General features: G+C 41.8%; 1 protein-coding gene across 1 annotated transcript in view; it reads right to left on the reverse strand.

Annotated features, from left to right (window-relative positions):
- The window catches only part of megf10 (multiple EGF-like-domains 10), a 137894-nt gene that overhangs the window by 90248 nt on the left and 31635 nt on the right, over positions 1-16011 (reverse strand). Inside the window, exons 3-5 of the mRNA XM_060909553.1 lie at positions 11440-11541; positions 9420-9520; positions 5416-5508 (exon numbers count right to left, since the gene is read on the reverse strand). Of these exons, the coding sequence (XP_060765536.1) occupies positions 5416-5508; positions 9420-9520; positions 11440-11541 (296 nt within the window). The remainder of the gene's footprint in view (positions 1-5415; positions 5509-9419; positions 9521-11439; positions 11542-16011) is intronic.

Genomic DNA, 16011 nt, shown 5'->3' on the forward strand with positions numbered 1-16011 from the left:
ATTAAAGAGCAGGGTAGACCAACGCCTCAAATTGACTTGGTGAAAAAGGTAGGGAATAATACTCGTTCCTTTCAGCTCTCCTGGTACGAGAAAGTGAATTGGCTAACAGCAAGTGACCCACATCAATAACAGTAAATAGGCTACTTTAGTAATATGTCATGGATGGACCAAAAATATAGAATCTATTTAAAATGTTTATGCTGAGTATATTATATTGGAATATATGTTTTTCTGGATATGAATTAAACACAGCTACAATTTGGAAAACATTTTTAAACAAAAACACAGCCGAGGTCAATTTTTAAACAACATGCCACAATTTTAAAATATAAAATGTTAAAATATACCCCCCCCAACATCACCATCATGTATATTGGACAGTAGGCTAATGGGCCAAAAGAACCTGTTATTTCACAGTTTGTGACCCTGCCAACAATCAGCCAGATCAGAGGCAAGAGTATGGGCAAAATTGATGTGTTTTTTCTTTTAAAATCTGGAAATATCGTAACCGACCAGCCTCCCCTGTTTGAAAGACTACCAGCCGCCACTGATAGAGTCACCAGTTAACCTGCATGTCTTTGGACTGTGGGGGAAACCGGAGCACCCGGAGGAAACCCACGTGGACACGGGGAGAACATGCAAACTCCACACAGAAAGGCCCTCACCGGCCACGGGGCTCGAACCCGGACCTTCTTGCTGTGAGGCGACAGCGCTAACCACTACACCACCGTGCCGCCCTCACGTGAAATTGTCATGTGAAAATATATTGTTATAATGTGAAAAATATTTTGCTATAACAATAAACTTTTCACATTATTATGTGATGCTGATTTTTTATTTATTTATTTTTCCTGGTGTGGCAGCAATACACTTCAGTACTTTCACACGCTGGCTCTCAGATCTTCAAATGAAACGATCATGTGAAATGAGGCTAATCATCTCTGAAGAGAAGACAATTAAAGGTCAAGCTCATAGTAAAGCTACATCTTAACAAGTAAAGTGTCACAACAAAGTTCCAGAGAGTTTTGGTATTATTCAGACGCAGGTATACATCATGTCTTACGGAGCCCTGCTAATGCTGCCGGCTGCTGGATTAGCATGGCTATACTGGCTGAGTAGCAAGATTTTTGCTACTTTAAGTTGTTGTTTTTTTCTTCAGCAGTATATGTATAAACCCTCTACAATTAATACTGTCTCACTCCTTTGATTCATAACACCATCATAAGCTACATTATATTGCAGTGTATCAACCTAATAAGTCTTCTCATGTGTACCTGTATCCTCTTACCTATATCTTTCCTAACAATGAATCTCAGACCGTTGCTAACTAGAAAAGCTTGTTTAATTCCTGAGGGACGCAGAGAGAGTGCAGACATAACAATGACCTTTTTATTGAGACCCTGAAACACAAGCCGAGCTCAGACTGCAGCTACTAAGGAGCTCATCTAATTCATCTGAGCCGCCATCAACCCATGACATTCAACACACCTGGCCATGAGGTCACAGGGATTGTGACTGGTTTCACAGCGTATATAAACTAATAAAGATCAATAAATGAAAGAGGTGGAGATCAAATGGGCACTGGCTAATACCTATACGCTAGAAACTACGCTAAAAATCCGTCATGCACAATGGTCAGAGATTAGTTTGTTCCTAGTTTGAACAAAAAGAGGGTAAAGTACTAGAAATATCACACTTGCTCTGATTTTAAAAGTGTGGATGGATGGGTGCACAGCACTGGTGCAAATTTCATGCATCAGATTCAATAAAAGCAAAAAAAAAAAAAAAGTAGTCAGATATGAAGTGTAGACCTCTGGTGGCTAGAATAGTTCAGTTCTTTACAGTGGAGTGCAAACAGTTTCATGGTTAAATAAAGAAAATGTTTTATAACTCATCTCATTATCTCTAGCAGCTTTATCCTGTCCTACAGGGTCGCAGGCGAGCTGGAGCCTATCCCAGCTGACTACGGGCGAAAGGCGGGGTACACCCTGGACAAGTCGCCAGGTCATCACAGGGCTGACACACAGACACAGACAACCATTCACACTCACATTCACACCTACGGTCAATTTAGAGTCACCAGTTAACCTAACCTGCATGTCTTTGGACTGTGGGGGAAACCGGAGCACCCGGAGGAAACCCACGCGGACACGGGGAGAACATGCAAACTCCACACAGAAAGGCCCTCGCCGGCCACGGGGCTCGAACCTGGACCTTCTTGCTGTGAGGCGACAGCGCTAACCACTACACCACCGTGCCGCCGTCCACTAATTTGATTGGACAAATATTTCAAGTGTGTATATTTTGTATAACCACACTGGGATTTTTTCACTGGGATTTATCACTTCTCTTGTCTACGTTCGCTACGTAAAATTCCAATTCTAGCAATCACGGTTACTACATTAGCGTTAGCGACATCATCAGTGGAAACGGCAAATGTTACAACTTTCATGAATACAACTTTTGACTTAAAATACGAAAGCTTGTCAGATGAAGATGAAAAGGAGCAGGGAAGGTAATTTCACAGGAAGCACCTTTAATGGGAATATACAAATCAATGTGAGCTAGCTAGCCAGCTAGCTGACGGGCTATAAAGTGATCTATTTCAACTAGAACTACTTTCTTGTTTATAGAACTGTTGTATAAAACCAATATCACACTCATAATCATGCAGGTATACTGAATATTGGCCAGGCTTGTAGTATTCGAGTCCAGGACTCGGACTCGAGTCCGACTCGTGCCCTAATTTTAAGGACTCGTGACTCGACTTGGACTTGAGCGCTGATGATTGGACTTGGCCTTAATCCTGTGTAGGTGTGAGTCATTTACGGGGCACACGTGAGAGTCCGCTTGGTGCACGCACTGTCCAGAGCGCGCCCGAGAGTCTATCTGATGCATGCACCAAGGCGCGCAGGTGTGATACTCCTGCACAAAATTAGGATAAAAATGAAAGTAGATATTATAGCACGGTCGCCTCACAGCAAGAAGGTTCTGGGTTCAAACCCAGCGGCCGGCGAGGGCCTTTCTGTGTGGAGTTTGTATGTTTTGCGTGGGTTTCCTCCGGGTGCTCCAGTTTCCCCCAAAGACATGCAGTTAGGTTAACGTGGGGCAGCCTTGGGCTGAAGTGCCTTTGAGCAAGGTACCTAACCCCTGACTGCTTCCCGGGCGCTCTAGTGTGGCTGCCCACTGCTCTGGGTGTGTGTATGTTCACTGCTTCAGATGGGTGAAATGCAGAGGATAAATTTCACTGTGCTTGAAGTGTGCATGCGACAAATAAAGGTTTCTTCTTCTTCAAATTGGAGACAAGGACTCGGATTTTTTCTTTATTTTTTGTAACATGCCATAATAGTTTGGTGTAAGATATTTATATCGACATTAAGTTTTATATTAATTTCACGCAAGAGTGTCACACCTGCATGCCTTGGCTTGTACATCAGATAGACTCTTGGGCACGCTCCGGACAGTGCGCGCTTCAAGCAGACTCTTGCGTGTGCGCCGTAAACAACTCGCATCTGCACAGGGTTAAGGTGCAATCAGTGCGCCTATATAAAAACTGTGAAAATACACTTACTTTGCGAAGTATTGAGTTGCGTTGCTGACACATGACTGAGCCTTATTCCCTTGTTTGGTTTCCTGATCCCTGATTTCCTGTTTCTCGTCTTTGATTCTGCCGAGTCTCCGATAGCCTGTTTGTGCCTCGCTCGACCTATCGCCTATTTCACTGTTTTATGATTTTGCCTGTCGTTCTGGATTGTTTACCTGTCTTCACTTGTATTAATAAACACACCTGCTGCACTTACATCCATCTCCCAACCATCTCTGACAGAATTCTTCACACTCCCTGACAAAGAGAAAGCACATTCACCTGTTCATATGTCATGTTCAGGAACAAACTAATGTTAATGGCGCTAAAACAGCCACCGTCAAATGGTGCGGTCGGAGTGTTGGACTTAACTCGAACTCGAATCGAAATTTTCTTTAATGGCATGGACTTGACTCGGACTTGAACACTGGGGACTCGAGACTGGACTCGGACTCGAGGTTTAGTGACTCGACTACAACACTGATACCGGTATGGCTGTGATTAGTTATGTTTAAATCACGACCATGCAGATATTCAGTTGTAACTGCACTCTTGCTGGCGCGATGATGCTAAGAAGTTCGTCATTTTGTATATATGTTACAGCTGCATTAAAAAGTCAATTATTCTTATTGAACAAACTTGAACATTTTATTATAAGAACAAGATGTTATAAGCAGTAATTAATATGAAAATTTGTATGTCTACATCTCATCTTTAAAAAAATGAGTAGCAGCTTCTTTCTCCAAGCACCTGGTGGTTATTGTACAACCCTGTACGTACGCACATGAACATAATGTGAGAATATACTGTATGTATGGGCAAATCTTGAGCTGAGTGTCCTCCTCAGTTGCTCTGAGATCAGTTGAAAATCAATTATCACTGCCGATTGGGAATAAGTAAGAAATAAGTTTTGCCACAATCCTGACAGTCCTGCGATTTGGAGGTGGAGGTGTATATGTGACAAGGAATGAACAGATTGGCTAAGCAATCTGGCAGAGTTAGAATAGATGTACAAAGAAGGGAAATGACTTGGTACAAAGTAAACTTCATTTTGTCCTAAAGGTATGCAAACTTTTGCACTCAATTGTATATTGTGCACTTAAAAATACTATTTATAAAAGTGTTATATAATTTTAAAAATATTATATACATTTTATGGGCGGCACGGTGGTGTAGTGGTTAGCGTTGTTGCCTCACAGCAAGAAGGTCCGGGTTTGAGCCCCGTGGCCGGCGAGGGCCTTTCTGTGCGGAGTTTGCATGTTCTCCCCGTGTCCGCGTGGGTTTCCTCCGGGTGCTCCGGTTTCCTCCACAGTCCAAAGACATGCAGGTTAGGTTAACTGGTGACTCTAAATTGACCGTAGGTGTGAATGTGAGTGTGAATGGTTGTCTGTGTCTATGTGTCAGCCCTGTGATGACCTGGTGACTTGTCCAGGGTGTACCCCGCCTTTCACCCGTAGTCAGCTGGGATAGGCTCCAGCTTGCCTGCGACCCTGTAGAACAGGATAAAGCGGCTAGAGATAATGAGATGAGAACATTTTATAAAGTGTAAAGTATTAACATTGGGTTAATCTTTTTTTTTTTTAAGTGTTTTGAGGCTTCTCTTTATCCTGGCACAACAGTCAAACCCTTTGGCGTCACTCTGGGTGCCTTCCTTTGTGTGCTGATGTTTTGGAAAGGTTGACACAGCAGCACAGTGTGTGTGTGTGTGTGTGTGTGTGTGTGTGTGTGTGTGTGTGTGTGTGTGTGTGTATGAATGTGTGTGTGTGTGTGTGTGTGTGTATGAATGTGTGTGGGTGTGTTATGAGACAGACAGCTCCAGCTGGAGGACTTACCGCTAGAGCAATCGGCTCCTCCCCAGCCGGGTTCACACTGACAGGTGTTGGGGGCCACGCAGCGGCCGTGCACACATTTCTCAGCACAGTGTGCTGGGGAAGAAGGGATCAGCGTGGGAGGAAGAGGGAGAAAGAGAAAACAAGGGAAACTCGGGTCAGATTTCATTCCTTCAAATGGACATAGCCAAAGTGAAGATGAGCCAATGGGAAAAACAAACACAAGGGGATAAAAAGACGCACGCTGACCTGCTAAACAAAGTGGCTACCACTCAGGCAAAGAGCACAATCAAAACAAAACCACAATGTAAAGAGTTTCAGGCTTTAGGAAACATTAAAGGATCGAGTCTGGGTTTCTGGCACAGGGGAATCTTTTGATGTGTTGTTAGATTCACTGGCATTGATGGCAATACAGTGATTACAATTGAATAAGATGACTAAAGGGTGGCACATAGGATAGATCTACACTGAGAACGGAACCAAATCCATTACGCCATGCAGCTTTACAGCAGAGCATTACGGCAGAATTTCCATGATCTCAAATAAGCTATGTGTTTAAAGCTGACACATCCAGGCTGTGTTATGAATCCTGGACTACAGAAAGGATCGAAGGGGGAATAATGAGTTACCAGTAATCACGGCCTGGTGCGAGTGGTGAGTCACAGTCCATGTTCAGGCCACACCAAATGAAATGTCACTCACTTATGAGATTAAAAGTAAAAAATACGCATACACTACATGGCCAAAAGTATGTGGACACATGACCTTCACACCCATATGTGGTTCTTCCCCAAACTTCCCACAAAGGTACAGAATTGTATAGAATTTCTTTGCATGCTGCAGCATTAAAAATTTCCTTCGTTGGAGCTAAAAGGCCCAAACATGTTCCAGCATGACAATGCCCCTGTGCACGAAGCAAGGTTTATAAAATACATGGTTTGTCGAGAATGGAGCGGAAGAACTCGAGTGACCTGTACAGAATCCTAATGCTCTTGAGGCTGAACGAGCACGAATGCCCACGGCTATGTTCCAAAATCTAGTGGAAAAAAAATATCAAGCTTTCCTAGAAGAGTTGAAGCTTTTAGAGCAGCAAAGTGGGGACTGGATCTGGAACGGGATGATCAACAAGCACATATGGATGTGATGATCGGGTGTCCGCAAACTTTTGGCAATATAATTTAAAAAACAAAACAAGTAATACAGATGCAATTATAATACACCATATATGGAAATCATTTAACTGCATAATCTCATAATCTGGGGCGGCACGGTGGTGTAGTGGTTAGCGCTGTCGCCTCACAGCAAGAAGGTCTGGGTTCGAGCCCCATGGCCGGCGAGGGCCTTTCTGTGCGGAGTTTGCATGTTCTCCCCGTGTCCGCGTGGGTTTCCTCCGGGTGCTCCGGTTTCCCCCACAGTCCAAAGACATGCAGGTTAGGTTAACTGGTGACTCTAAATTGACCGTAGGTGTGAATGTGAGTGTGAATGGTTGTCTGTGTCTATGTGTCAGCCCTGTGATGACCTGGCGACTTGTCCAGGGTGTACCCCGCCTTTCGCCCATAGTCAGCTGGGATAGGCTCCAGCTTGCCTGCAACCCTGTAGAACAGGATAAAGCGGCTAGAGATAATGAGATGAGATCTTATAATCCCTCGTATGTACTGAACTCATGGAACAATTAAATTATGATCTCACAGTTTTGGACCCTACTTTATATCTAAAAACATTATGAACATAATCCTCAAGATTGTTTTCTACTGAAAAGCTTTACTTATTGGTAGACAGTGTAAAATTAAAATCTACAGTTTATTCCACTGATGGATCTCTTCATTATAATTGATTTACTTCACTTAGCAGTATTATTTATTGTATAAAAAGGGTATAAAAAGCACTTTTTTCCACTAGATGTAAACGAGTATTTCTGAAACTTATCATCGTAAAGGTCATGACAAACCACCACATGATTATGGCCAAGTTTTAAATAAGACAGCTTCTTTTAGAGCTCAGATAAAAGCCCCTCTGAGCAACAAGATGACATTTTCACATCCACTATAATGTAAAAGCTGATTCATCACATGAGTTATCAGCCTACTGTCCTGCAAACAAAACGCACAGCCAAATTTACCCTCGCCTGCCCTCTCCCTACCCTCCACACCTAGTCCTTTAATAAGGTAACCTGAATGTGTTTCTCTGTCAGGTGGTTAATATAAATGAGTGACATATTATGGCAATAAAAAGGAAAATTGATATAGATGGGAGCTGGTTATAAATCAGTGCTGTGGTCTGAAATGATTTCAACTTACAGTCACTTAGAAATATTATTTATTAATATCTTTGAATAAAAGACTGTGCCATCTGGCACCTGACATTTTACCTCAAGGCTATAATTCTCTGAGAAGTAGTCCAAACGTATAAATAATATTTATAGAAGTGAAAGAAAGCGTAGTTAAAAAGGGATTTGTCTGTAAAATGGGTCACACTTTTGGCAGCTCCTTCCTTTATTATGTTCACATTTTGGTCTAAATTATTACTGACTTCTTTTAGTTTAATTTAGTTTAATGTTTTGATTTAGTGCTACGTTAAAAGTGGAAATGTTGTCCTAATGCAACCAGAACAAATTAGCGATTATTAATGAAAGTACATCCATCCATTATCTGTAGCCGCTTATCCTGTTCTACAGGGTCGCAGGCAAGCTGGAACCTATGGACAAGTACACCCTGGACAAGTCGCCAGGTTATCGCAGGGCTGACACCATTCACACCTACAGTCAATTTCGAGCCACCAGTTAACCTAACCTGCATGTCTTTGGACTGTGGGGGAAACCGGAGCACCCAGAGGAAACCCACGCAGACACGGGGAGAACATGCAAACTCCATGCAGAAAGGCCACGGGGCTCGAACCCGGACCTTCTTGCTGTGAGGCGACAGCGCTAACCACTACACCACCGTGCCGCCCCAGATTATGAGATTATGCAGTTAAATGATTTCCATATATGGTGTATTATAATTGCATATGTATTACTTGTTTTGTTTTTTAAATTATATTGCCAAAAGTTTGCAGACACCCGATCATCACATCCATATGTGCTTGTTAATCATCCCGTTCATCCCATCCTGTGTGAGGAAACCCACACAGACAGACACGGGGAGAACATGCAAACTCCATGCAGAAAGGCCCTCGCTAGCCGCTGGGCTCAAACCCAGGACCTTCTTGCTGTGAGGTGACAGTGCTAACCACTACACCACCGTGCCGCCCCAATGAAAGTACATGTACCATGTACATTATACTTATTGTCCCATTCAGTAAACAACGCAATGGGCCAAAAGTTTTCTAAGTCTATACTCTTACAAGATTTGCTTGAAACTTATTTTAAAAGTCAGGAGTTTTTGGGGGGATTATTTCAGGGATAATTTCATGGATCATTTCAAGGCATACTTTCTTTTAGAAAGGGCATGGTGTTAAATAGATTACAAAAATGATTTGATAAACACATTTTTTTAACGTAAATGTTTCTCAGTTCCACTTTTGGTCTTCGTTTTGACTTTTTGAGTTTCCTCTATTTCCTACACACCTACAAGGGATGAGTTGGATCAGGCAGATTGAGAAAACGGAAAATGGAAACCGGATAGGAAAGTCCTCTCAAGTTAAAAGCTTTTTGTTTTAAGCATTAACCGGGGTGGATGCTGATGCCATGAGCGATGTTTGATGTGTTCACTCAAACCTGGTCTTCAATACTGCTCATGGGCGGGTTTCCCAAAAGCATCGTAGCACAAAGATCATCGTTAAATGATAGAGCGAGCATCACAATGAACACTCTCTCTTCTAGTTAAGATGCTCTTAGCGTTAAGAGGCTTTTGGGAAACCCACCCCATGGCAGCTCCATCCTCATAACTTACAGTGCTGCATGGAAGATGTTCTGAGAAAGACACTAACTAAAGCTTTCATAGAGCATTTTACACTGCGAGTTGTGTGGAAGATGAATTCAGAGACACATGGGACTGAGTATTACTTACGAACACACATCTCTTTGTTCTCATAGAAACCTGGGCAGCACTGAGACTTGCGGCGGTACATGGTCTTGTTTCCTCTTCGGTATGCCGTCTTGTAGCTCACCCTGAATGCAACAATTCAGATTATTACTATGATAATAAAGAAGAAGATTCTTCACTGAATCTATTGTTTCAATTTCCATTTTCAAGTATATGCCTATAACAACATGCCTTGTTGAGTCTGATTCTTGACATATTGCCCATGTTTTATTCCTTACATAAACAAAACAATTTTTCAACTGTATATAATTTGCTGGTGTATATCATTTAGTGTATATAATTTACTAAGCAATAAATTAACATATAAATGGATTCTGTTTTAGGTATCCGGTTATTTAGCACAAAAGTCTTTTAGCACAAATCTAAAGTCTTTTAGCACAAGTTCTAAAGTCTCTTAGCACAACTCTATGTTCTTTAGCACAGCTCTGGATTATGGTCACAATAATTGAAAAAAAAAAAACTCATCTTGCTATAGAAAAGGGTTTATAATGATTGCTTAGGGACTGGAAGCCGGAATTTCTGCTGCTGTGCGTGTTAAGGATCAGTTGTTGATCCCTGAAACGTGGACTGAAAATCTGATTCTTTGGTGTCTTTGGATATTTGTAGTTTAGCCATAACAAACCTTGAATTGTGGGCACCTTCATAGATAACTTCAGTCACTTCTGATCATATCACAAATTCAACTGGCTGTCAATAATTACGCCTTTGCCGAATTAATTAACCGGGGATTATGTCTCTTGCCCTGCTTGACAACATGCATTTTGCTGACTAAGAAGTAACCACCAGTTGCGATATGTAAACGAACGAAAGAAACTTCCACTAAAGTATCCTAGAACGAATGGTAATTAAATAAAAGTGCAATATAAATGTTCAAGAATGACAAAACAGCCAAAAAATTAATACATCAATTGCTTATAATACGGCAATTGTGAAGCAAGAAGAAGATGATGAAGAAGAAGAAGAGCTTATGCTAAGATGTAAGGGTTGTTTGATCATCAAGACACGTCTCGAAGCTATCGCTAGTTTGCAGGGAAATTGCTCATTTATGATCGGAATCTCGGCAACTTTCATTAAAAAAAATTCATCAAACATCAACATGATCACTAAGCATTCATAAAAAAGATTAAGGCCAAGTTTACATTAGACCGTATCTGTCTCGTTTTCTTCGCGGATGCACTGTCCGTTTACATTAAAACGCCTGGAAACGCCGGGAAACGGGAATCCGCCAGGGTCCACGTATTCAATCTAGATCGTGTCTGGTTCGGTGCTGTGTAAACATTGAGAATACGCGGATACGCTGTGCTGAGCTCTAGCTGGCGTCGTCATTGGACAACGTCACTGTGACATCCACCTTCCTGATTCGCTGGCGTTGGTCATGTGACGCGACTGCTGAAAAACGGCGCGGACTTCCGCCTTGTATCACCTTTCATTAAAGAGTATAAAAGTATGAAAATACTGCAAATACTGATGCAAATACTGCCCATTGTGTAGTTATGATTGTCTTTAGGCTTGCCATCCTTCCACTTGCCCGATATGCACTGAGATCACACACACAGCAGCTCAGTCCCGAATCACAGCTTGTTCACTTCACTCGCGCGCTCTGTGAGCTGTGCAGGGCCGGAGTGCACACCCTCCAGAGGGCACTCGCTGTTCAGGGCGGAGTGATTTGGAGCGCAGGATGCCTGCGGAGCCGAGCGTATCCGTGTATTGGCGTTGCTGTGTGCACGCGAATCGTGTATTGGCGTTGCTGTGTGCACGCTAATCGTTTTAAAAACGTTAATCTGATGATCCGCTGATACGGTCTAATGTAAACCCCACCTAAGTGTTCTTGGATCTTATGCTAAGTTGTGCTAAGAGACTTTAGAACTTGTGCTAAAAGACTTTGGATTTGTGCTCAAAGACTTTTGTGCTAAATAACCGTAAACCCTGTTTTATATGATTAGTTTAACAGAGATACAAAATGCTTAATACAGTGCATTCGTACCTGTGACGTGTGCACTTGAACCATGTGAGGATGTCAGTGCAGCTGGTGTAATACACCTGATCGTACGGGTGTGCGTACGACTCCTGCACAGTGACTGAGTAACTGTAAATATACACACAATACACAAAACACACATTAGCATTAGCACTCACAGTCTGTGACTGGTTTATGAAGGTCGTGTGTGGTCCTCTGCAGCACAAGTGGTGAGTATTTTAAAAGGCCATCATGAAGGTATCAGTGTAACGTCTCAGCTCTCACAAACTGCACACTACATGGGTGGCCTCCAATTAAAATCAGTGCAGCTATTAATATGATTGGGATAAATGAATGCCATTTGATACGGACAAAACTCTGATGTCACAAGGTTGAAAAAAATGTAATCTACTTTTAAACTACAGTCAAAGCAATATTTCGCTGGTCTTTCAAAATGTCTGCACAATTCAAATGTTGAGAAGTAATATAGAAATAATATAATTTACCGTATATTGTTTTAATGAAACGGCAATATTATATAGAAATTGACTAGACCCTAATTGTTCACAACATGGACAAATATCAGAGATCCGAGGTTTATCGGATTTGGCCTGTAAACTAGTGTGCTGAAACTAATTACTTGTGATTTTTATTCTCAGTGTAGTTGTCATATCCCAGTCCATCTGTTACGTATTTCCCCCTCACGCTGGGCGCTGCAGGCCGTGGCCTTCGGCGTGCTTAGCAGCTCACAATGCTGCGATGCTCATTTCCACATTGCTTGGTGTTTGATTACGTTGGCATGTGTGCTTTGTTTTGGTTCAATTATTATCTCCTCCCGTGTCTTGTCATTGGTTGTCTTTCTAGTGCGTCATGATCACTTTCACCCATTTTCAGTTTGCCACTTGAAAAGTTTCTTTATTTAAGCCCTTGTGTTTCTTGGTTTTTTGAGAAATATGCACGCCATGTGTTTCTACCTGTCGTTAACAAGCCTTGCTATATTATCATGTTGTCATTCTGGGTTTGATCAGTGTTCTGGTTTCCTGATTCTTGCCTTGCCTAGTTTATGTTGCTTGCTCATCGCCTGACCATTGCCTGTTTCCTGATACCAAGTTCTGCCTGTTGATTTGGATCTGTTTGAAAGCTGTGTTTTACCTACACCTGCAGCCACACCTGCCTTCCTGACACCATGCACATTCCTGTAAATTACATTCATCCTTTATTGTCTAATCTTTGTTTACTAGTCTTTGAAATGTCTTGCCTTTGTTATGTAGCACACTAGCAAGTCTGATCCTGTCTGCTCAATGTATTACTGCCGGACTCTTTCTCCTGTCTCTTGCTTGGAAGTCACTCTTGACTCATTTTTGCCTCCTGACACTGTTTATGTGAATTATGATTTGGATAGTGAACAAACAAATAAAGAATCCTTGGAAGAAAGACTTGGTGATGATGTTTGCTTCATTATGATCCTAATGATGCACTTTTCACTCCAGGCTTATTCAGAGACCTGAGTGTGCAGGGTTGTTTTTTTTTCTTTTTTTTTCTGAACAGATATGAAGAATGTCACTTGTGAAGGTAATTGATGGTTCATTCATCCCCATGCATATTTGGAGGACAGTAACAAAGACTAGTCAGACATTTTCAGAATGAAGCTTCAGTGAAGGTTAAAGGGCATATTCTGGACCAATTTCTGTTTTTTTTATATGAAAGTATGTCCCTTTACACGCTCATCCAGAAGGGTAATTTTGCACAAGGCCATCTGTCTACAGCAGAAAAAAAATAAAATAACAAAACGCATCTGGAAAAATCCCAAGGAAGTCTGGAGCCAGATTCGTGACGTTATCTGCGGAAGCGCCAGCAGGCTGCGCGAGCTTTGCACGGTTTCAGTGCACAGCCTGTGTAGACCAAGCGCTCCCATTTCTCTCTCATTGTCCGGTCTTTTGGAAAACGATGAGTACTAATCCCATCAAGATTGGTGTTGCTACACCCTCCTACGATACATCTGTTAACCATTTTAATAATTACGCGATAACGTTGAAGAAATTTGCAGAAAACCACCAGGTCGTTTTCTCATAAACAAACCAGCGCTGACGTAGGATTCAGAAGGAGGCGTCTCACAGATGATGTCACGAAAATCAGTGTTTCCTGGGAAATCCAAATGCAAAGTTTTTTCAGAGGCGGACCAATTCGCGATCAAATGCCTTGATTTCAACTGAATTTTTCTGGTATTGCGCAAGGTAAAAAAATTGCACAAAATGCAGAATGTTACAGATATTTGACCAAAGTTTAATATAAAATAGGAGAATTACATTGATCTTGCTCCTGAATTTACCCGTGATATGCCCTTTAAGGCACACAGCTTTGAAACCCTACAAGGTTATGCCTTCTTCCAGAATTTCTGCATGTAGGATATACGCATATTTGAGAATAATTTGGAAGCCACTTTCAAATTTCATGATTGCATATTTCTGGATTATTTGTGTTTCTGTGCCATTTTAAAACATCCTCAACAGGCATGAACAGTGGTGACTAAGTGGTGGTAAGTACCATCCATTAAGATACGAGCCCAGACCACACTCGCACTCACACTGTCACTGCATGTGCTGTTCAACAGCCTCCCACTTCACGGTCGCTTAGACCACTGCAGCTGTTTCCATGCATTACTCAGTGAAAGTAAATCTATCTGGGAAAGCAGCCTCCACCTTTGTTCTTTTTCAATCTGTTTTAATGGATTCTTGAGTCATTCCTTAATCTGGCTGAGGAAATCTTCTGCCTATTAAAACTTTGTGCGTGTGTGTCAAAGAGAAGACTAGACTGTATGAGCGTATGTTTGTGTACTCCTGTGTGTTTCCTAGAAGCTCATTCCTTCATCCGACCATCTTAAGACTAAATATTTAATCGGTATAAACATTTCATTCGGACTGTTGCTTTATTAAAGTGAAATTCAAGCAATTTTCCCAAAACGTTAAGTTAGATAATCCTACCTTTTTAGCTAATGTTTCAGATTCTCTGTTACAATGCCAGTTGTAGGCAACAATGATTTGCTTACTTGTTTTAAACTGTAACTTTCTCTTTCCAGCCACATTAAAATGACTGTCTGCTGTATGTTAACTACTTTGAGGCAAGGCAAGGCAAATTTATTGATATAGTACGTTTCATACACAAAGGCAAGATTACTTGTTTGCAGGGCCGGAGTGGGCCCTGTTTTCAGTCCGGGAGTTTAATTCACATTCAGGCCACTTTGAAATGGAGGAGGAATTTGAGTACATTAAAAAAGATAAAACAAATAACTGTTCTTTCACAATGCTTTTTATTTGGTTTAAATTCAGGTAGTGACAATGTATGTTGTTCGTCGTTCTCTGCATTACTTTAGGGTTAATAAAACTTCCATTACACGGTAGTTTAATGACCACAAACGTAATGCAGAGACCGACAAACGATTTCATCTAGTATGAGACGGGGCTCCACTTAAAATCGGATGGTGTGTGGCCGCGTGTCTAATCCGCATATACATTTATCTGTGTCACCATCAACATGTCCCAAAGTTCCTTAGTGAAAATATTTGAAAACACATCCAAAGGACATGCATCTTCAGAAATCGGCATCTTCGGCCCGGGTGTGGGAATGAACTTTTACGTCAGGGGCGAAATCCAGCTGACTGCCACTCCAAATAGCAAAGCAGCGAGTATGGCTGATTGTTTCGCGTTATTTAAGACGAATTACACAACACATTTTTAGTCACATAGTCTTAAAATAACGAAAGCACCCATCTCGCGTGCATTTGAACCAATGCTTGTGGCAAATCAACAATGCTGGGTACTCAGCAACCGGCAGATAAAGCGTGAGGGCGCATTAGGCAACTCAAAAATGGTTAAATGAAATGTAGGCTAAAGCAAGTGTTCGATTCTGCTTAGAATATTGGCATACGCATACACCTCTTCTAAGTTATATATTTAACAACAATTATTTAACATCAAATATGACTTCTAGGCCTATGTGTTCTTAACCACAATGTGCGCACGCCTGTGGAAATGCACGGTGTGACAGCGAGATGAAATAGGCTGGATGAGGAAATAACGCGCAACAGCACATTTGGGACCTGTTCATCTAAAATTGTTAATAACTGGGATGTAAAGCAATGTCTGGTTCTTCTTAGAATTAAGACATACACCACATCTATACCGTGTAAATTGCGAGATTTCACATGACATCAAAAAGCTGAATTGACATCGCAAACTATCGACACATTATAGGCCAAGCATAGACTGATAAAATCGACAAACAGGGTTATCATACTCCATATCTTTTGTAACCTACCAGCTGGTCTTGAGAACATATCTGTCAATTTGGCACATTTTGCTGCCACCTCCTTCCTTTTTTTTAAGCTTCGCCCTTTCGGTTCCACCTGGCCTCTTTCTGCCCTCCATCACTGACGCGCGCTGTTTCGCGCCAATGTTGTTTAAGTTCCCCACAATACAGAGGAGGAGTCTTGGACCAAACCAACTGCAATAGAGGGGAGGGGAGAATTTCCTTATTTGGTAGCGCCTATTTAATCTGCTGCGATGCTGTCGGCGTCTGGGCTGCCATGTGAAAATGCAGAGT

This window comes from Neoarius graeffei, chromosome 25, assembly GCF_027579695.1.
Source record: "Neoarius graeffei isolate fNeoGra1 chromosome 25, fNeoGra1.pri, whole genome shotgun sequence".
Taxonomy (NCBI): Eukaryota; Metazoa; Chordata; class Actinopteri; order Siluriformes; family Ariidae; genus Neoarius; species Neoarius graeffei.